This window comes from Ochotona princeps, chromosome 4 (assembly GCF_030435755.1).
Source record: "Ochotona princeps isolate mOchPri1 chromosome 4, mOchPri1.hap1, whole genome shotgun sequence".
Taxonomy (NCBI): Eukaryota; Metazoa; Chordata; class Mammalia; order Lagomorpha; family Ochotonidae; genus Ochotona; species Ochotona princeps.
In genome coordinates, this window is record NC_080835.1 from 710,975 (window position 1) to 733,006 (window position 22,032).

Consider the following 22,032-nt stretch of genomic DNA (forward strand, 5'->3'; position numbering starts at 1 on the left):
AAAGCAGTCAAAGATGACCCAAACCTTGGGGCCCTGCACCCACATGGGACACCCAGAAGAGGCTCCTGGCTTCAGATCAGCTCAGCTCTGGCCATTGTGGCCCTTTGGGGAGTGAACCAGAGGATGGAAGCTCTTGGCCTCTCTTTCCTTCAAATAAATAAATATTTTTTTAAAAATGAGAAAATGGGCCCGGTGGCGTGGCCTAGCGGCTAAAGTCCTCACCTTGAACGTGCCGGGATCTCATATGGGCGCAGCCGGTTCTAATCCCAGCAGCTCCACTTCCCATCCAGCTCCCTGCTTGTGGCCTGGGAAAGCAGTCGAGGACGGCCCAAATCCTTGGACCCTGCACCCATGTGGGAGAACCGGAAGAGGTTCCTGGTTCCCGGCTTCGGATCGGCATAGCACCGGCCATTGCGCTCACTTCAGGAGTGAATCATCAGATGGAAGATCTTCCTCTCTGTCTCTCCTCCTCTGTATATCTGACTTTGTAAATAAAAAAAATAAATCTTTTTTTTAAAAGTGAGAAAGTGTTTTGCTGCCCATTCGGTGTGAGTCCAGCGCTGTTACCCGGAGAGGCAGGGAGTCCATGGTTTGTGATGATCAGGTGTTTGCCGGCTAGATCTATGTCTGAGTCCGAGAGAGACGGAGAGGGAGGCCGACAGGCAGGAAGAAGGGCCAGAACGGCACACAGCAGAGGCCTGTTCTAGAAGGGCTAGGCCGTGGGCAGCCCTGCCAGAACTGGCAGCCAGCCCTGGCTGAACCCTGCGCTCCCTGCACCCACCACTGGCTTGGCAGTGTGGCACATGCTGTGTGGGGGTGGGGAGGGCAGAAGGACCAGATGAGAGTCCCCCGCCACATCCCTGCCCTGTCCCACTCCAGCATACCATGGCAGCATGGAAGAAGGGCCAAGGGTCCCCAGAGCGGTGGAGGCCACAGGATGGGCCGTGCGGCCAGGGCCAGGCCTGGGGGGAGGAGGTGTGCCCCTGCAGCCCAGGTCCCGAGCCTGTGGATGTGAGAAGCAGGTGACCTGGGCCCAGGTGGGAGGCGCCCAGTGCACTGCCAGCTCTGTCGGTGCCACTGCCCTGCCTGGAGCTTTCCATTTGTTGAAGCCCTGCCCCTCAGAGAGTTTGAATCAGCCAGGCCACAGCTCTGGGACAAGCCTGCCCTCGAGCAGCTGCGCCGGTCAGCTCTGCTCTGCCTGTCTGTAGTCTGTCTGGTCCCCCAGACCCCAACCCCGGCCCCGCTTCAGACGCCCCCTGCTGGAGAGGAGCAGTCAGGGGTTCCAGCACCTGCGTTGTCCCCAGGTCCTGGCCACGCAGCCGCCCCCCCCCACACACACACACGCAGAGTCAGCCACTTGTGTGCAGAATGGAGTGGGCCAAACCGCAGAGGCCGCTGGCCAATGCCTGCCTCCACCACGCCTCCGTGTGCCCATCTGTAAAATACGCCTGGATGCATGGTCTCTGGGGGCCCAGCCCCGAGGGCCGCGGCTCGCCCTCCCTGGCCGGCCAGCACACACCGTGTCCCTTTGGCAGGCAAGGAAGCCGCGGCCTGGAAGGAGCAAGCTGCTGCCCAGCGATGGAACCAGCCTCCCACGGCCACAGGATCCAGCCGAGCCCCTGGTGGGGGGCGTCTGCTGCAACCGGCTGCCTCGCCAGGACCAGGCAAGGGGGCCTCCACAGGTGTGTCCAACATGGGTTCTGCGCCTCACACCTATGCCTAGCACATGGCTGGAGGTTGTCAGGTCAACCCAGGGAGGTCTGACCATGCCCCGATACGGCCTACCCTGTCCTCACCCCTCCCACCCCCCTCCAGACCCTCCTCCAGCTGAGGGCACCCTAAGGTCCACTATCCACAAAGAAACGCAGCCTCGAGGGACAGCTGACCGTGCGGCCCTGAGACCTAGGAGCAATGAGCAGGAGTGGGAGAGTGGCCACTCCCTCCACAGTGGTACCCAGACTGGGGCGGCCAGTCTCCCGGGTGACCATGGAGGGGGCCAGGCCAGCCCTGGGGAAGCTGAGCACAGGGGCAGGTGGAGGCCCTGCAGGTCCTCCCATCACTGCTCTAGCGTCTTCCCTCCCCCAGCATCCCCTCCCCCAGGCACCATGACAGGTGGCTCCAGGCAGCACTAAGGGTCCCGTCCTGCCAGGGTTCTTGGTGGGAAAGGCTCCGTGTGTCTGAGCAGCTGCCTGTGTCTGGCACACCTGCGGGGGAGGTGGGCAAGGGGCAGTGTGGAGGGTTGGCACCCCTGTGGAGGCTGCAGAGGGAGATGCATAGAAGAACAAGGACAGGGGTCCCCTGTGTGTCAGAGAGCCGGAAGAGGGCAGGTTCTTGGCCAGAACCCTGGCAAAGTGGAGTCAATCAGCCGGGCGCACGGGCTGATTCCTGGGGGGATCCTGCTGCCTTCCAGTGGCTGCTGACACTGAGGTGGACATTGGCCACCCCATGGGCGACCCCACTCATCGCCACGCGCCCCTCCCGGCCTCCAGGCCGCGGCTGCAGGTGCGCCGGGGAGGGGGCCGAGCCAGGCCTGAGCGGCTGCTGCGGGCAGGCTCCTGAGGAAACCGGGGTCCCCCGGCGCCCGCTCCGGCGCGGCCGATTCGGCCCGGGTTTTGCGGCCGCCGCGCCCTGGTCCCTCGCCCGCCTCCGCCCTCCGCCGCTCCCTCGCTCCGCCTAGCGCGCCCCATCCTCGTCCGCTGGCATTTCCTGCAGCCCGGCCGCGCCGCCCGCCCGCCCACGAGCCCCCTGCCCGCCAGGCCGAGCCCCCCGCGCGCAGCACGGTAGGAGCGCGGGCACCGGGACTGGGGCCGGGGCGGAGGACGGGACATGGACAGGCCCGGGGAAGGGTTGCGGGGGACCGCGCCGAGCCCGGCCCCAGAGCGTCCTGCGGGCCTGGCTGCGGTGGTCCGGGGAGCCCCGCGCCGCAGAACCTGCGACCTGAGGCGGGGCGCCGCCCGGACCTTGACAGCCCCCGGCGCTGGCAGCCGGGGCCTGGGTCCGCGCAGAGGAGCCGGGGGTGTCCCGCCACGGCCCCTGGCACGGGTGGGGCCGGCGCGTGCGAGAAGCGGCGCGCCCCGCTGGACCGGCTCCCCGCGGTGGGGCTGAAAGGCACCGGCGGGAGGGGCGGGCCGGCGCTCCGCGAGGCTGGGGAGGGTCTGCTGCCCTGGCCGAGGAGAGGCTATGGACGTTGGCTGGCACCCCTGCAGACCCGGGACCTGAGGACTGCAGGTAGGGCCCCCCAAGGTCAGGAGAGGGAGTGAACCGGCCAGCCCCGTGCCCTGGCTGCGGGGCTGGGCTCCCCCAGAAGCCACCAGAGTTGGGGTCTGGGAGATAGGAGGGGGTGCTTGGCTGCCCCCCACCCCTCCTGGGCCGAGCAAGCCTGGTTGTCTCTGGGTTTCATTAACTTGAGACAGTTTATCTATCTGCCCGCCTGCGCCTGCATCTCCTTGGAGTCTGACAGAGCCAAACTCCAGGGCCCGTGGCTCTAAGGGCAAGGAGCTGGGCCGCCTCTGGCTGCACCTGCCGGCACCACCTCGTGTCTGGGGGCGTGAACTGGCAGGGACTGAGAGGGGCAGTGGCAGCCCCGGCAGGGTGGCCTGGCCTGGGCAACTGTTGCCCTGCAGACAGGCAGCTCCAGTGCGCTGGCTCTATTGTCTGCCTGCACGTGTAGGGGGCTGCAGCTCCAGGGTGCAGGGTGCCCAGAAGGCCAGTGCTGGCCCATCTTGCCAGGCTGTGTCCAGACAGTGACAAAGCAGCCAGCTGGGCGGGGAGCCCCTGACCCACAGCCTGGGACCTGCTTGCCCTCCTGGACATCCTGAGCTCCCCAGGGAAGGTCCCCTGCGCACACAGTCACCGGCCCAGGGATCCTGAAGCTACCCTGACCTGTGTGTGCTTGTGCAAGCGTGTTGGGGGTCTGTGAGCAGGCATGCCTAGCCACTAGGTTTGGGGTCCCTGCGTTCCCCACCCCTGCTTGTGGCTGGGCCTGCGCACTGGCACACAAGGTGTTCTGTGTGCCAGCCCCAGCCCCGCCGTGGTGCAGAGGGAGCTGTCTGTGGCGCTGGGCGCTGGCTGGGCCTAGGCTTTCACCTGCACATGGGGAAGCGGACTTGGGCTTCTGCCTCCCACCTGCACAGCTGGGAAGGTGCTGTGAGCTCTGTCCACCAGCTGTGCCCCAAGGCAGGGCAAGGGCTGGACCGGGAACAGACTGCAGCTGGCCGAGGCAGGAAGGACTCAGAGAAGGCAGCTGGGCCCACAGCGGTCCCCACAGGTTGTCCCCACAGGCTGTCTCTCAGGGCCTGGCACATGGCAGATGCTCTGTGCCCCCAGCCCTTGCCCTGAGCTTGCCTCTTAGCGGGCACAAGCAGACTGGCAGAGACTCAATGAGAACCATGAGCAGGGGGTTCCAGAGACACCCCGCCCCTCAAGCACCGGCCAGCCTGGGGTCGCCTACCTGCAAGCCTATGTGCTGGCATGGGTGGCATGTCCTTCCTGCACCTCAGCCCGGAGGGATGACCATGGCCCATGGAGGGGCCCCACCCGAGCCAGGGCCAGCAGGGCCAGGTCCCAGGCTCACGGGAGGGTGTACCTGGACAGAAGGGCCCCCTCTGTGAGAGGCAGGAAGCCAAGGCCGCCCCCTCATGGAACTGAGTGCCCGCCTGTTGGGGCAATATGGCACATGAGGGGGGTGATCGGTTAAGGGCCTGGGACGTTCAGGATGACTTGTGGCCCTGCTTACTGGACGCCACAGGATTTCTGAGGCCTAGCTAGGTCCACTGCAGGGCAATGGCCTTGGCACCCTTTCCCTGACTCCCCTCCCACCAAACCCCACCCCACCTGGATAGCACCTCCCACCAGGCCCTGCCCTTCCTGGGCCCACAGCAGGGCCCCACTTCCCTCCGGGCCCAGCCCCAGCTGGTCACCCTCCCATCGGCAGGCCGTAGAGAGATGTGTGTCATCCCTCCGTGCCACCCACGGACGGGGGGACCAAGGTGTGAGTGCAGCCCCCAAATCTGGGGGCCCCTTTTCGTGTGGATTTCCAGGTGGTCACCCACCCCCCAGGACCCCAGTCAGTTCCTCCCCCAGGGCACAGGCCTGCCCTGGACGGGCCCAGGTAACCCCGTCTCTGCCTGGAGGCCCCTGCTCAGCTCCTGGACTTGGCATCTCACCCAGGCTGTCCTGAGCTGTCCCCTCCGAGGGCAGAGACCCCTGACTGGAAGCAGCCATACCCAGGTCCCTGCCGCCTGCATGTCCCCACCTGTGTGGTGTGGTGCCCTGGTGGGAGCACTGGGGGCCCGAGGGCCACGGTGAGCCACTGTGTCACGGGAGCGGCCTGCCCGGTGGGCTGCACAACTGTGCTCTGTGGCTTCAGGGGCCACGCTGCTCCAAGCATGGGAGGGTCCTTGTCCTGCCGTGAGGGACGCTGGACACGCAGGGCCCCTCTGAAGGACTCTCGCCCCAGCCGGCACCCGCCCCTGCTCCATGAGCCGTTTGGGGTCTGGAAGCCTCAGGCTGTATGCAGGGGTGAGGGGAGAGAGTCATTTCTAAGCTTCCCTTGCACCCTTGTCTTCCTGCAGGCCCCAGCGGCCTGGCAGCCCCGACGCGGGTACCAGGTGGCAGCCAGCCCCAGGCAAGTAACCAGGCGACCTGTGGTCCCGCAGGACCAAGGACATGCGTGGCCAGTACAGCCAGGTGCCCATATTCATGCGCTGCTCACACTGTGCCCGTGTTGGGCCTGGCCATGACCATGTACCCCGGGCGTGGTCTCTGCCTGCACACGTGGGGCACAGTGCACGGCCTGTCCGGGGTCCCCCTGGGCAGCAGCTAAGCAACTCTGTGTGTGTACCCTACCCCTGCCCGGGGCACCCACCACCTGCCCAGAGCTCCCCACCCCCTGCCCAGAGCTCCCCATCCCCTGCCCAGAGTACACATCCCCTGCCCAGAGCTCCCCATCCCCTGCCCAGAGCACCCCACCACTGCCCAGGCCCCCACCACCTGCCCAGAGCTCCCCACCCCCTGCCCAGAGCTCCCCATCCCCTGCCCAGAGCTCCCCATCCCCTGCCCAGAGCTCCCCACCCCTGCCCAGGCCCCCACCACCTGCCCAGAGCTCCCCACCACCTGCCCAGAGCTCCCCACCCCCTGCCTGGAGCTTCCCACCCCCTGCCCAGAGCTTCCCATCCCCTGTCCAGAGCCCCCCACCCCTGTCCAGAGCCCCCCACCCCTTGCCCAGAGCACCCCACCTCCTGCCTGGAGCCCCCCTGGGGACACTGAAGCAAAAGGGCAGGTCTCTCTCACAAGGGAGCCAGACCGTGGACATGAGGCCACTGCTGTCCTCGCAGCCATGGCTGGCAGCAGAGGGCAGGTGCATTGCCACACAGTGGACAACCCTGGACCCAGTCCCAGCAACCCAGCATCCTGGGGTGCCCAACCCCATGGTCTCCAGGGCCTCTGTACTCCCTCCACTAAGGGACTGCCCTCACCTGGGGCTGGTCAGGCCAGGGAGGTGGGTCCAGGGCCAGGCCAGGTGGGCAGCAGGCACTGCGGCCACGGAGGCAGGCATAAGTATCAGGGTCTCCTGTCCCACGGAAGAAATCACCCGACACTCCAGGCTCTGCTTCATGAGGCACTTGATTCTTCCAGCCAGTCGACTCGACTGCTTCCTCTAGCCTTCCTCCCGTTTCTCTCTACTTCATTCCCCAGTCTCCTCGTCGCCCCCAGTCTCCTCGTCGCCCCCCAGTCTTCTTCTGTCCATCCGTCCCAGGCGAGCCCTGTCCGTCTTCGTCCGTCCGTCCGTCCATCCATCTGTGTTGGTTCAGCGTTTTCCTGCTGCTTAAATATCGCTCTTCTCCAATCCCCTTTTTCCCGTGGGTCCACTGGGTGCTACCTGATTGGCCAGGCCCTGGAGAGGAGGCAGATCTGCCTCACCTGCGACCTCCTGGCCAGGCCTGAAGAGGAGGCAAATTCGTCTTATCTGTGACCTTCTACCTTCCTGCTGCCTCCTGGCCTTGAGCCAGCCGCCATCTAGCGGTCCCTCATATGCATGGGGTCAGCTCCCGGGCCGCTGCTCCCCACACATAAGGGCAGGGCGCCTGGTTCCCCAGCGAACTTAATGGTGGGCTTTGGTGCCCATGCTGCACAGTAGCCATGGGAAGGGCCCAGGGGCAGAGCCTGTACCCATCCCGCTTGTCAGCTGTGCCTAGCCACTGCCCCACCTGACCAATCAGTGGGTAAGCAGGGCTGGTGCTGGAGCCCTGCAGCCAGGCTCAAGGCCACCTGGCTCCCTGTGAGTTGCTCTAGTCGGCCCCAGCCGGCAATGGGGTTCACTTCCTGGGGGTTCGTCCTTCCCAGGACCCCACTGAAATCCACAGTAACCCACAGCCAGGAGTGTTCATGCTGGGGTCCCCAGTGTGCTGAGGGCCCTGGGACACAGGCAAGCATCTCCTCAGGTGGTGGGGGCAGAGCACCCCCAGCGCAGGCCAGGTCCCCCACCTGTGAGCTTCATGCTTGGGGCAGGGTGAATGGCAGGGCCTGGGCTTCAAGGGCCCGTCAGGACGGCAGGTGCATAGGACAAGCTCTGCTTCAGCTCCCAAGCCGGGGTGCTCTGAAGAGGCTGAGAGGCACCCCAGGCGCTGGCTGCTGTGCTCCCACACTCATGGGGTGAGTGAGCAGGACTCGGTTCCGTGTAGGACGTGAGGCCATCCCGCACAGGGCTGCAGCGTCGCCAGGGACCTTTCCACACAAGGGTGGCGTTGTGCCGCCTGAAGGTCGCGGGAGGCTGGGAATGGAGATGGCAGCCAAGGGCAAGGGCAGGTGGGTGGAAGGCAGCTGGGGCAGGGAGGGCAGGAGGGCACCTGCTCTCCAGGCCAGGGGTGCCTCCCAGCCGCCTGCAGGGTGCCCCGAGGGCAGGGGCTGCAGGGGTGGGAGCACAGCCTGTGCCATCACCCACCTGCTCTGGGCAGGTGCAGGCTGCTCCCCGTGATGGCGTGGCCGTGTGGGCGTGGCCATGCGGTGTGTGGGCGTGGCCGTCCCATGTGGGTGCGGGCGTGGCCATGCTGTGTGCGGGTGTGGTCATGCTGATGTGTGGGCGTGGCCGTGTTGTCTGTGGGCGTGGCCATCCCTGGGTGCGGGCGTGGCCGTGCTCGGTGTGTGGGCGTGGCCGCTCCCATGACGGTGTGGGTGTGGTCTGCTGTGTGTGGACGTGGCCATGCTGTGTGGGCATGGCCGTGTTGGTGTGGGGGCGTGGCCGTCCCATGTTGGTGTGGGCGTGGCCGTCCCCGTGGTGGTCCCCCACCGCAGCATGCCCTTCTGTACTTTTCCCCAGGATCACAAGGGCCGAGTGAGGCCACAGCTGAACATGTCAAGGTCAGCAGCAGGGTATGGGTGAGGACTAGCCATGTCCAGGCCAGCCTCCAGGACTGGGACTGGGGGGAGTGAGTTAGCCATAGCCAGGGCACCCATAGCCCTGCAGGGTCCCAGGAACCATCCCAGGAACCGTGGCAGCCACCTGCACCAGCAGAAGGCAGGACCCTGTGAGGGTTCCAGGTTGGCCCAGAAAGTCGACCCTCTGTTGAAGATGAGGCGTAACAGGACACGGAGAGTGGCTCATTGGCCGTGCCATGTGGTGAACGGGTACCCTGCAGTGCCAGACAGACACTGTGAGGAGGGGCTGGCCTATGGAGCTGTGGGCGAGGGGCGTTCCGGCTGGGTTGGGGGCACCAGAGGTCCCAGGACCGAGGGGGCCAGAGCAGAGTGGGCGAGAGGGTGGGTTTCAGGGGCCCAGGCACTGTGGACTACCAGGGAGGCAGGGGTGAGGAAGTGGAGGCTGAGAGCCACGAGGTGTGGCCTGGACAATTCCGAACAGAGCAGCCCCTCCCCCCCACCCCACGAGGCACCTATGAGCCAGGGTTTGGACAGCCTGTGGGCCGGGACTGCGCCCCCAACCCCAGCAGGCTGAGGGCTCGGCAGGGCAACCCCTGGGCGGCTGCCGACGACGGTTCGGTTCATCCTGTGTTGGGTTGGGACTAGAGGCCTGTGTTCCCTCCAGCGAGTGGACCTCTGACTGCGGGACAGTAGAGGCAGGGGGACATCGGGATGAGAGGGGGAGGCAGGTGTGATGGATGCCCGTGCCCACAGCAGCTGGCTCTCCTCTCGGCCTCCCAGGCCCCCATGCCCAGGGTAGCCTGGGTGCTTCGCAGCCCTGGCTGGCTGGCCTGAGGCATGCCAGGGGGCTGGGACCTGTTCTCTCTGACTCCCGTGAGCATGAGCTGACCCTCTCTGTCCAGTACCAGCTCTGCTGGACGCCAGCAGAGCCAGGGGACCAAGGAGCCGGGCTGTAGAGCCTATGAGAGCTCAAGCACAGGTGGCCACAGGCTCAGGCTGGGGACCCTGGGCTGGGAGCCCCTCCTCCAGGTTATCAGCCTCCGTGGGTGGCAGGGTCAGGGGCAAACAGGATATGGCCAGAGAGGGCCCTGGCCACAGCCTGCAGCCCCTGTCCATGGCCAGCCTCTGCCAGCAGCACCCGCGGGCGCATGGTGTGGCGGGCCGTGCTCCCTAGTGGCAGGACCTGGGGTGCTGTTTTGGGGCCCTTGTGGTGCCTCAGCATGGGGCCTGACCTTTTTGCCCCCTGCCCCATACTCTGCAGAAGCCCGCTGGCAGCCGCGCCATGAAGGAGGAGGCTCTGCTGAGGCGCCGCTTCACTTTCTGCCCACCAGCCTCACCCCCGCAGAAGGCAGGCACCCAGAAGCTCAGCCGGAGCCTGCCGCTCAATGCTGAGCTCTGCCTGCCGGGCCCAGGTGGGTGCAGCCAGGGCGCCACCCTGGGGTGGGTGCGGCTGGAGTGTGAACCTGGTGTGGGTGCGGACGGGGCACGGCCTGAGAGGCCCCTGCTCGGCAGATCCCCTGTTCTGAGGTTTTAATGGACAGCAGGCTGAGCTCCGGGCAGGGTGGTCTCATGGCCAGCCTAAGGGGCCAGGCATGCCTGCTGGGTCGAGGGGAGTGAACTGGCCCCACAGGGCAGCCTCTGCCCCTGGGAACCTGGATCCCAGACCTGACGGCTGTGACCTCAGTTTACCCATGTGCGCAATGGGCTCACCTCAGGACCTGCTCCCTGCTCCCTGCTCCCTAGGGTCCTGGGCCCTGGGAATACATGGGGAAGGCCTGGGATGGAGATGTTCACCCCTGCGTGGGCTCCAGGCCTTCCCGCCGTCTCCCTCACGTCCCGGCCCGAGTCCCGGCCCCCTCCCTACCTGTGAGAGAGAGCTGTCACTAGAGAGTGTCACCCACCTCCCAGAGTCCCTGGGCGGGAAGGGGTGGCTGTGGGCTGTCAGTGTCAGGGAGGGAGGAAGGGTCCCCGGGGGCAGTTAGAGTCAGGGGAGGGAGGGTCCCCGGGAGCAGTTAGAGTCAGGGGAGGAAGGGTCCCCGGGGGCAGTTAGAGTCAGGGGAGGGAGGGTCCCCAGGGGCAGTTAGAGTCAGGGGAGGGAGGGTCCCCAGGGGCAGTTAGGGTCAGGGAGGGAGGGAGGGTCCCTGGGGGCAGTGCAGGGGAGGAAGGGTCCCTGGGGCAGTTAGGGTCAGGGAGGGAGGGAGGGTCCCTGGGGGCAGTTAGGGCCAGGGGAGGGAGGGTCCCTGGGGCTGTCTGTCCCTAGGGCAGTGCAGGATTTGGGTGCACAGGGGCAGGGCAGAGCGGGCTGTGGGGTGGCCTGCTGGAGGGGAGCCCGCAGCGGTTGCACCCTGTCCCGGTCCTGCCCCTGACGTGCTAAGGTCCCTGGAGAGGTGATTGCTGACAGCTCCCAGCCAAGCCTCAGAGTGCTGGCCAGCCCCCGCCAGGCCCCAGGCCTGACTGAGTGGCATTGCCCCGGACTCAGCCTTACCGCTGTTTGCAGGGAAGGTCTCAGAACCCAACGGCCCATCTCTGCCGAGAGACGAAGGGCCCCCATCCCCAGGATCTGCTACCAGGGTGTCACCGGTAAGAAGCTGTTGGAGGCCCGGGGGCTGGGGCCCGGCGCAGTGGGGGTGGCCCCAGCACACCCATACAGCCCGTCATCCCGGGCCATGCTAGTGCCAGCTGGACACTTGAGCACTCCTTGCAGTGGGCAGGAAGTGCCCCTACAGAGACCTGCGTGCCCATAGGTGGGGGGAGAGCCTCCAGGGCCCCTGCCTGCTTGTCCATGCCCCTGGCAGGACAGGAAGTGGAGCAGCCTGTGCCCCCATGGGCACTTCCCTGGGAGTGTCAGGGAGGGAGTGTCCTTGGGGGCAGTCATTGTCGTGGGGGGAAGGAGGGTCCCTGGGGGCAGTGTCAGGGGAGGCAGGACAAGGAGGAGGGGGCCCCTTGGGGTGGTGGTTACCCCCCAGCCTGGGAAGTCCCACCTGCCCCCACACCCAGCCGCTGTCTCCCGCAGGCAGACTCCAGGCTGTGTAATGGGTCTGACAAGCAGTGTGTGTTCCCAACAGCCAGGGTCACCAAGAAGGAGGCTCTGAAGGTGGGCCCTGGGCAGGGGAACTGGGGGTCGCAGGGTGGCTGGGGCTGGGGAGCTGAGCCCGGGGGCTGCGGGTGCTTGGCTTAGTCATGACGCCCAGTGCCGGCCAGGCCCAGAAGGAGAACTACCGGCAGGAAAAGAAGCGAGCCAGCAGGCAGCTGCTGAGTGCCCTCATGGACCCCAGCGTGGTCATCATGGCCGACAGCCTGAAGGTAAGTGGGCGGCCCTGCACTCCGAGCCCTGCACTGGCCGCTAGGACTCCAGCCTGTACGCAAGAGCCTCCCTCCTATCTGTCCACTTCATGGGGTGGCGGGGCCCCCCGTCCTGCATCTGCTCCCGGGGCGCCTTAGGTGTGTCTCGACCTCCATTGTCCACTGCCCAAGCACAACTGGGTGCATCCAGAGACTGCCTCCAATGAGGGGCCTGGACTGTCGGCCAAGACCCCTCACGCCCTGGGGGTGCCCTGGGGGTGCCCTGGGGGTGGAGGAGCTGCTCCCAGGCTGGTCTCGCTCCCCTGAAACTCAGAATTGTGGGAATAGCAGTCCCAGTTACCCCAGCAGCCATGTGGCTGGTGGCTGGTGGCCTGGAACCCACCAGCAGCCCTGGCCTGTGTTGCCCTGTCCAGCCGCCTGCTGCCCACCTGAGCACACAGGGCGGCGGGGCGTGTCTGGAAGGGGAGCCCGGGCGCTGACCCTGTGGGTCCCTAGATCCGCGGCACACTGAAGCGCTGGACGAGGCTGTGGTGCGTACTCAAACCGGGCGCCCTGCTCATCTACAAGACGCCGCCGGTGGGTCAGTGGGTGGGCACGGTGCTGCTGCCCTGCTGCCGGCTCATCGAGCGGCCCTCCAAGAAGGATGGCTTCTGCTTCAAGCTCTTCCATCCGCTCGACCAGTCCCTGTGGGCCATGAAGGTGCTGCAGGGGACGGGGTGGGAGGGGCTCCGGGCCCCTTGGGGTAGGGCCATGCGCAGCCGGGGCTGGTGGGCATATCTAGGCGCCCAGAGCTGCCGAATTTGCATGTCATTTTTTTTCTTTTTAACTTTTCATGTATTTGAAAGGCAGAGTTACAGAAAAGGAGGGAGAGAGAGAGATCTTCATGGGCTAGTTCACTCCTCAGATGGCCACAACGGCCAGGGCTGAGCCAATCTGCAGCCAGGAGCTTCTCCACATGGGTGCAGGGCCCAAGCACGAGGGCCTTTGCCACTGCCCTCCCAGGCGCATTAGCAAGGAGCTGGATGGGAAGTGGAGCTGCCAGGACTTGAACAGGCTCTCATGTGGGATGACAGCACTGCAGGTGGCAGCGTTACTTGCTGCCCCACAGATTGCCCAGAGGGAGAGCAAGGCAGCCATGCAGGAATCTCCCTGAGCACCCAGGGCCTCCTGGTCCCACGGGGTGCGGAGGGCGAGGTGCGTGTGCAGTCGGGAAGCCGGGCCTGGGGGCACCGTGCCTCATGGTCCCACGGGGTGCAGAGGGCAAGGTGCGTGTGCAGCCGGGAAGCCAGGCCTGGGGGCACCGTGCCTCCCTCTCCCTTGCTTCCTGCCGCGCCAAGGGGTGTCCAGCAGGGCGTGGGGCTGCCCGCCACTGACCCGGCCTCTGCCCACAGGGTCCCAAGGGCGAGAGTGTGGGCTCCATCACACAGCCTCTCCCCAGCAGCTACCTCATCTTCCGGGCGGCCTCCGAGTCGGACGGTGAGTGCCCTGCCAGCCGCCCCCAAGGGTTGGGACACAGCCCTGGCCGGAGCAGGTGGCCGCAGGAGCGGCCGCTCCACTGCCACTGGGGACACGGCCTGAAGCTGGAGACGGGCCCAGCTCACCCCTTCTGAGCCTGCACTTGTCACCCCAGGGTGGAGGGAACCCAAACACCAGGCCAGGCACCCTGAGAGCCAACAGATGAGGACGCTGGGGCCTAGGCACTTGCCTGGCCTGCAGGCTCCTAGCCAGGCACAGTCCTGCACACCAACCAACCACCCTGGTCTCCTGGAGGGGCGAGTCCTGACCGCAGCACCCTCCAGTGGCTGCCCCGGTAACTGCAGCTGCTCCACCTCGCCCGGCCCCGCCCCCCACCACCGCTGCCAGCGCATCCTGGGGCAGCAGGCGCAGGGTCCATCCACTACCACCACCCAGTTACCCCTAAGGGCTGCCCCGGCGGCCTTGCCCTATCAGCACTCAGCCTAGGCCCAGGTCTTGCTGGTGGGGCAGCAAGGGGCTCCCTGGTGAGCAGATGTTGGGGGGCTGCTGGGCTCCTGATGGGGATGGGGGAGCAGTGCTCACCTTCCTCCCCCCGCCCAGGCCGCTGCTGGCTGGACGCCCTGGAGCTGGCGCTGAGCAGCTGCAGCCTCCCGCAGCGGAGCACCTGCAAGCAGGGCCGTGACAGGGACCCCAGCTCCTCTCATGATGGACTGCCCACCTCGGCTGCCCTGCCCCAAGACCATCACCTGTTCCCGTGAGTCAGCTCGGAGGAGGGCAGCCCCACACGCAGCAGGGTCCCCTCGCGGGGCTGTGCCAGGACCCACAGGTGCCCCCTCTCTCAGGCTGAATGGCACCTCCTTGGGGAGCCCCCTGGAGAATGACGCCTCCTCAGACAAGTGGCAGCCAGAGGACGGCAGGGGGTCCGATGCTGAGGCCCAGGCCCACAGCTGCCAGACGGACAGCGGGAGCGATGGCTCCGAGCCCCCCGGGGGCCCAGCACTCAGGGGAACCACCTACCTGCAACAGGACCACGAGGAACTGGGGGAGGTGAGGGTCCCATCCGGCCCCAGTGTTGGGGGACTGGGAGAGCACCCCCTTCCCACTGCCCCAGCCGGCTCTGTCCTGTGGTCACCCAGGGCCTCCCCTTGGCCATGCCTGGCCCACGCTGGGACTGTTTGGAAGTTCCTCTGCCCTCCTGTGGGCTTGCTCAGGCCCGCCCAGCCTGGACCCGGATCCCAGGGCACCTGTCCAAGGGAGCTTAGGTCTGAGGGGCTGGCCAGCATGTGCACTGAGTACCTACAGCTGTCTGCCCCTGGATGGTGAAGTCCGCAGGGGCAGCTGGGAGGCTCGCCCAGGCGCCCAGCACACTCTCCAGCAGCAGCAGGACAGGAGAGCCTGGCGCGGGCCTGACCAGCTCAGGTGTGCCCTGGGGCCTGACGGGTGTCCCCGGCCCAGCTGGGCGACGTGTCGCAGGTGGACACAGCGTTGGGGGAGAACAAGAGCCTGTTGTGGTTGCTGCTGCGGCAGCTGCAGCCGGGCATGGACCTGTCCCGCCTGGTGCTGCCCACCTGTGTGCTGGAGCCACGCTCCTTCCTCGACAAACTCTCCGATTGCTACCACCACGTCCACCTGCTGTCCAGGTGCGCAGCCCCGCCCAGCACCCGAGGCCCACCCACTGCGCAGGCTCTCACTGCTGGCGTGGAAGGAGGGCCAGGGGGACCTGAGCCCCTGGTGGGTCCTGAGATGGACAGGGTGGGCCGCAGGGCAGAAGGGGGCTGCACACCAGCTGGGGCCTTCCTGGGGTGGGGCACTGGGCCCTGGGCCCCCGGGATGGAGCCGTCCGGCAGAGGTAGCCCGTGGCCAGGTGGGAGCATGGAGGGGCGCGTCCAGCAGCCTGAGGGCCTGTCAGAGCCAAGGCCACCCCACAGGGCGGCGCTGGAGGACGACGCCTACGGCCGCATCCGCCTCGTGCTGCAGTGGTACCTGTCTGGCTTCTCCAAAAAGCCCAAGGTGAGTGGGCCCCTCACTGGCCCTGGCCCCCAAGGCCTGGGTCCCCCTCACCCACCAACCCTTCGAGTCCACGGTCCCTCGGTGCCTCAGGCCTCCCAGGTGGGGGACAAGGCCCTGCCCTCTGATACTCCCATGGGGACCCCAGTTCCAGGAAGGGCCCCGGCTGGACCCTTTGCCCACCATGAAGCAAACAGCCCTGAGTCAGGTAAACAGGGGCCGTGACCCCGACCCCAGCCACGCACCCCAGGGGCCGTGACCCCGACCCCAGCCACGCACGCCAGGGACAGTGACCCCAGCCACGCACGCCAGGGACCGTGACCCCGACCCCAGCCACGCACTCCAGGGACAGTGACCCTGACCCCAGCCCCGCACGCTCAGGAGACCATGTACCTGGGCCTGCTGTTCTGTGTTCAGGGATTCCCTCTGGACGCCCACACTCAGTGCTTGGAGGACATGCTGGGTGGTCTGAGGGGGAGCGGCTACAGGTCTGCCCACTGCCCTGGCCTGGCCACCTGTTGGTTGTGCGGGGCAGTAAGGCTCAGGGTGGGGAAGCCCCAGGCTCCCACAGGGGTCAAGGCCATGGCTCGCCTCCTACTCTCAGAGCTTACAGCTCTGGGCTGGAGCATGCTGCACCCACAGCAGACAGGCCCTTGTCATCCGTGGGCCAACGGTGAACAGCGTGGCTGTCCAAGGTGCAACCACGGCCAGGAGGCGCTGCTTCCAAGGCAGACGCCACTGCCTCTGATAGACCAGGCTCCCTCGCAGCGACCGCCTGCCCAGCTTGGGGTCCGGCCCTGCGTGGGCCTGTTCCGTGGATCCCTGATGGTGACTGTCCACGCCACAGGGAGTTAAGAAGCCCTACAACCCGATCCTGGGGGAGACGTTCCGCTGCTGCTGGTGCCACCCACACACCGACAGCCACACCTTCTATCTGGCCGAGCAGGCAAGAGCGCTGCAGGGAGGCTGGGTGCTGTGGGCGGGGCCTGGTGCTGTGGGCGGGCCCTGGGTGCTATGGGTGGGGCTTGGTGCTATGGGTGGGGCCTGGTGCTGTGGGCGGGGCCTGGTGCTATGGGTGGGGCCTGGTGCTGTGGGCGGAGTCTGAGTGCTGTGGGCGGGGCCTGGTGCTGTGTGTGGGCCCTGGGTGCTATGGGTGGGGCCTGGCGCTGTGGGCGGGGCCTGGTGCTGTGGGCGGAGTCTGAGTGCTGTGGGCGGGGCCTGGTGCTGTGGGCGGGGCCTGGTGCTGTGGGCGGAGTCTGAGTGCTGTGGGCGGGCCCTGGGTGCTGTGCCTGACCCCAGCACGGCCCTTGGCAAGCCTCCTCCACTGCAAGGCCTGGGACTCCCGGATACGGGGCCTGGTGGCCTGGTGCAGGGCTCCCATTTGCCTCGGGTGGTGGGGGATCTGCTCCTCCCTGCAGACCTGGGCAGGTGTCCTGGGTCCCCCAGCACCCCGCTCCTGGGCCTGGCAGGAGGGCGCACCCCACTTCCAGAGCTGCCCCGTGCACCCGCAGGTGTCGCACCACCCACCCGTGTCCGCCTTCCACGTCAGCAACCGCAAGGACGGCTTCTGCATCAGCGGCAACGTCACGGCCAGATCCCGGTTCTACGGTGAGGGGCGGGGCCGGCCTGTGGGGCGGGGGCAAGGAGAGAGGCGGGGTCTGATGGGGCGTGGCGGGAGGGGCCTGAGTGGGTGTGGTCAGAGAAAGGGCAGGGCCAGGGAGAGGGGAGGGACTGCACGGGCGGGGCCACCGAGATGGGGGCGTGGCCTGGTGGGTCGGGACCAGGGAGTTGGGCGGGGTATTGGGCGGGACTGCCTGAGGGGTATGGCCAGGCTGCAGGAGTGGCTGTGTCTTACTGCCCAGAATTTACCAGGAAGCAGCCCAGGAGGGGTCAGGCTGCAGGAGCTGCACTGTCAGACCCAGGGCCAGGGCCCCTCGCCATTTGCCCCTCGTCCTGACCTCCAGACCTTTGTCCCTGGCCCCTGACCCCTAGACCTTTGTCCCTGACCCCTGGCCCTTTGCCCCTGACTCCTGACCCCTGGACCTTTGTCCAAGGCCCCTGACCCCTGGACCTCTTCCCCTAGCCCCTGACCCCTGGACCTTTGTCCCTGACTCCTGGACCTTTGTCCTTGGCCCCTGACCCCTGGTCCTTTGTCCCTGGCCCCTGGCCCCTGACCCCTGACCCCTTGCCCCTGGCCCCTGGCCGTTCACACCTCGCCCCCAAGGCAGGCACACCAAGCTGGGCTGAGCTGTGTGGTCCAGTGGCCAGTGGCCCAGGGCCTGTTTAATGGATTGGATAAGAATGCCTGCAGTCCCCCCCACCACTGCCCATGTCTGGAACCCTCAGTTCCCTGCCAAGTGACCGGCATCTGGGGACAGTAGTGCCACACACAGAGCTCTGAGCCACAGGGTGGGAGGTAGGTGCACAGGCCCTGCCTTGGCCAGCGACCCGGGTTCTGTCCCCTCTGCAGGCAACTCGCTCTCAGCTGTGCTGGACGGCAAGGCCACGCTGACCTTCCTGAAGCGGGCGGAGGACTACACGTTCACCATGCCCTATGCCCACTACAGAGGTGAGGGGCCCTCCTGAGGCCCCGCGCCCTGCCCTCGCCGTCCTCCTTGCAGCCAACCTGCTCCCTTGTGGCCTGACCGCTCCCAGCCTCGTTGCTTGTAATTTTGTTTGATTTCAAGTCAAGTTTCTGAGACTTTAAGAAAATCTAAAATAATAATAATAACAAGGTTATATTTGTTTAAAAAGCATAGTGACAGAGTGAGAGGGGAAGGAGATGGGAGGACTGTCCATCCTCACTGCCCAAAGCACACAGGGTGAGGCTGGGCCAGGCCATCCCTCCGCAAACGCGCAGGGTGCACTGGGGCCAGCCTAAGCTGCACTCCCAGGCTGGGTGGGAAGTGGAGAGGCGGGGGAGGGGGGTGACACCAGCACCAGCGGGCATGCAGGGCAGGCCTGCAGGCCCCGGGGCCCTTGGCCAGGCCCCTCGCCCATCAGCAGCTTCCTCCCAGGCATCCTGTACGGCAGCCTGACCATGGAGCTGGGCGGCCAGGTGGCCATCAAGTGCGCCCAGAGCAACCTGCAGGTGGACCTGGAGTTCAAGCTCAAGGTAGCCTGGCCAGGTGGAGGGGGCCTGGGAGACTGGGGAGCCGTGGCGTGGCGGGGAGGAGCTGCTTTCCCACAGCCGGGACCCACAGCCAGGGTGCCAGGGGCTCTGCCCCAAGAAGCACCCCTGGCCCCAGCCAGGACCTCACAGGAGTCCACCCGTCCCTGCAGCCACTCTTCGCGGGCAGCGGCAGCATCAACCAGATCTCGGGCTCCATCAGGCGCGGGGATGAAGTTCTGGCCACGCTCAGCGGACACTGGGTACTGGGGACCCCGGGTGGGGGCCGGCGTGAAGATTGGGCGACCTTGGGGCCGGGCAAGGGGCCCTGGGCGCCCGGCTTGCAGCCTGGGCCTCTGACGACGCTGGCCTGGGCAGGACCGGGACGTGTTCATCCAGGAGGCAGGGAGCGGCGGCCCCGAGCTCCTGTGGTCCCCTGGGCAGGTCAGCGCGCAGCGGCTGCGGCGGCGCACGGTGCTGCTGGCCGAGCAGGGCGAGCTGGAGTCGGAGCGGTGAGGCTGGCGGCAGCGGAGGCTGGGCGGGCCGGCCCAAGCGCCCTCAAGGCCGCTGCTCAGGCGGCTCTGTGACCCGCAGGCTGTGGCTGCCGGTCACCAAGGCCATCCGCCAGGGCGACCAGCACGGGGCCTCGCGCGAGAAGTGGGCTTTGGAGGAGGCACAGCGGCAGCGTGCCCGAGAGCACCAGCTGAACCCCACGGCCTGGGCACCCCGGCTCTTCCAGCAGGACCCGCTCACGCGGGAGTGGCACTACCGCCACGAGGAGTGAGTGCGGGGCAGGGGAGTGAGTGCCCGCAGGCTGGGGGCATGGGAGTGGCTGGGTGAACCCCCGCCTCCCGGGCCAGCCCTCACGCGGGCTCTGCCCCTGCAGCCGCAGCCCCTGGGACCCCGCGAAAGACGTGGCCCAGTATGAACACGATGGGCTCCTGCACACGCTGCGGCGGGAGGTCCTGGCGCAGGACACGAGGCCTGAGGTGAGCGGTGCCCCTGCCCTGGGGCTGCCATCATGTGGCCCTGGGCAGGAGGGACCCTGAGCTCCTCCAGGGTGTCCTACAGGGACACTCGACCACCCACACTGAGTATAGCCCTAAGGGCAGAGGCTGGGCCCCCTGGCAGGAGACCCCTAAGGCCCATGGTGGGTTGGTGACCACTCCCAGGCCGGGGAGGGGTGTAGGCGGTCTAGCAGCTCCCCTCTGTCCACAGAGGCGCCTGCGCAAGGCCAGTGACCAACCCTCCGGCCACAGCCAGGCCACAGAGAGCAGCTCCACGCCCGAGTCATGCCCGGAGTTTTCAGACCGGGAGGAGGACCTAACGGCCGGTGAGACTCCCCTGGCCAGCCCACGGGGTCATCAGGGGGCTGCCAGCGTCCTCGCATGGGAGGGCGTCCCTCCAGCCTGGTCTCTGTGACTACAGCTGTTCCCCAGGGATTGTCAGCAGTCTCCCCTGGAGAGACCCCAGTGTGCCCTGCAGGCTTTCCAGGGAAGGCGTGGGGCTTGATCCCGGCCTCACTGCTGTCTCTGCTGGGACCCAGGCAGCACAGGTTCGTGTCCCGGGTGCCGCAAGGCGACCCAGCAGCTACAGGCCCTGCGGGAGGCCGTGCTGGCCCTCCAGGGGGCACAGCAGGAGCTCAACAGGTAGGTCCCACAGACGGGTGTGTGGGGAGGGACAGGGAGGTGCCTGGTCCACCAGGGTGTGACACGGGTGTGTGGGGAGGGAGGGACAGGATGGGGTGTTCCAGCCCCTGAGGATGCAATGGAACCCCCTTGGCTGGGGTCCCTAGGCAGCTCTGGCCAAGGCCCGAGGCCTCAGACCCTGCGAGGCCAGAACTGCGGCCCTGGGGTCAGAGGGCACGGTGGGTGTCCTGCCCAGCACTGCCACCTGGATGTGGCATCACTCACTGTTACACCAGGACCCTGTGGGTGGCATCAGGCTTCCAGGCAGCAGGGCTGGCTCCAGCACAGCCCCACCCCCTGCTTTGTAGGTACCTGTCGGCCACGGTGAGCGTCCTGGTGCAGCCCAGGCCGGCGGCGCCGCTGGGCCTGCTGCAGAGCCCGCGCGGCTGGCTCCTGCTCTGCGTGTGCCTGGCATGTCAGCTGTTGGTTACGTATGTTCTGAAATAGAACCTTGGGGTGGTCCAGCCCTGGGCATCCAGCACTTTATATGGCCCCATCGGGGACAGGAGCGGCCGCACGGCCCCTCAGGACGGAGGAGCTGCGCACAGGGGGACGGCCAACCCGCACAGCCCTGCCAGCACCAGCCTTAACGCTACAGCCAAATGCAGCTCTGCGTACGCCGCGTCCTCATTCCCGGGCCGGCCCCACTTGCCGTGCAGGTCAGTGGATTTAGGGCAGTCATTTCAGCAGCAACGAGTGGGAAGGCCAGGGGAGCAACCAGGAGCCCTGGGATCGTCCTGCGTCACCAGCAAGACCTGCCCCATGCACGCCAACACCGGGGTCACCCAGGAGGGACCCCGGATGGATTCCAGGGGAGAAATGGACATTCCAGGCCCCAAGACCCCCTCTGGGCTGTGTGAACAGAAGCCCAGCCGAGAGCAGCTGCCCGTGCGCAGACATGCTGCCGGTGGGGGCGCACAGGCCAGGTGTGCCCAGCGGCGGTGCCCACTGGGGTGGTCTGGGGACTGGAGCATGCCACGGTGTGCTGGCCAGTCTTCCACTTCTCACATTGTGGTGGGCTCCATTACAGTGTCCCGGGCCCATGTGTGTGTCTACACCTGTGTACCCATGCAGAGCCTTAATCTACTATGTGGTGGTACCATCCCGACTGCAGCTGGTCACTGTGTCCATCTGTGTTCAGTGCCTGGGGACAGAAGAGATGTGCCCGTCACGGGCCCCCTTGCCCAGGAGAGCTGGGAACACCAGTCAGGGGCTGTCGGGGTTGCAGGGGGCCACTGTGAGTGAGAGGGAGCAGTGAGAGGCTGTCCCATGTGCAGACCTGGAAGGGGCCGGCTGACGGTGTGGTTGGCGGGTGGGGATGGGGGCTGGCTGACCGCGTGGTCAGTGGGTGGGGCCGGGGGCAGCTGACTGCGTGGTCAGCGGGTGGGGCCGGGGGCAGCTGACTGCGTGGTCAGTGGGTGGGGATGGGGGCCAGCTGACCGTGTGGTCAGTGGGTAAGGGCATTCTAGCTGCCGTAGAGGGGCTCAGTCCGTCAGAATGCCACAGCTGCCCTGGCACAGGTGGGCACACTGGGGCCCCAGAAGGGAGGGGTGGAGCTAGGACGCACACGGGTGTCCCTAGGTTGTTCTGCAGCTCCAGGGAGACAGCGGCACCCAACCGGCCAGGGCCAGGGCCCTGGGTATCCTGTTGGGCCAATCACGTGCCTTCCATCCGGGCGGGGCCGGGGCCTTCCTGCACTGGGGGAGACACAGACCTCCCCCCCCACCCCCAAACCCCGAACAGGGCAGAGGGGTTTATTCTGGGGAGAAGTTTGCTAGGAGCTTCTGTTAAGGGAAGAATTGGTAGGTTAAAGACTTCTGAGCCATGTGTCCATGTGACTACTGGGATTGGGGGATGGGAGTGGGGTACGCGAGGTGTCCCAGAGCACACTGGGGCAGGGGGTGGGGGACAGAGCCCTCCTCCTCCCTTGGCCTCTGGGCGTGAGGTCGCCCCTTTGGCCTGGGGCAGGCAAGGTCTTCCCAAGCTGCCCCAGGCAGAGGGCTGGGCTCCCAGGATTGGCCACTGCACTCCCCCGTGTCTGTCCTCAAGGTGGGCAGGAGGGAGAGTCTGCCT

At 66.7% G+C, this 22,032-nt stretch overlaps 1 protein-coding gene across 1 annotated transcript; it reads left to right on the forward strand.

Moving 5' to 3' along the window:
• Positions 1–2,769: 2,769 nt before the first annotated feature.
• OSBPL5 (oxysterol binding protein like 5) lies at positions 2,770–20,574 on the forward strand. Its single transcript, XM_058662349.1, has 22 exons — positions 2,770–2,780; positions 9,638–9,788; positions 10,874–10,956; positions 11,390–11,470; positions 11,578–11,679; positions 12,175–12,378; positions 13,071–13,155; positions 13,756–13,909; positions 13,998–14,202; positions 14,629–14,795; positions 15,084–15,165; positions 16,010–16,108; positions 16,674–16,770; positions 17,633–17,731; positions 18,180–18,277; positions 18,445–18,534; positions 18,650–18,783; positions 18,866–19,051; positions 19,158–19,294; positions 19,470–19,604; positions 19,818–19,920; positions 20,268–20,574. The coding sequence occupies exons 2-22, from the start codon at positions 9,659–9,661 to the stop codon at positions 20,404–20,406; spliced, it is 2,610 nt and encodes an 869-aa protein (XP_058518332.1). The 5' UTR covers positions 2,770–2,780; positions 9,638–9,658; the 3' UTR covers positions 20,407–20,574.
• Positions 20,575–22,032: the final 1,458 nt, after the last annotated feature.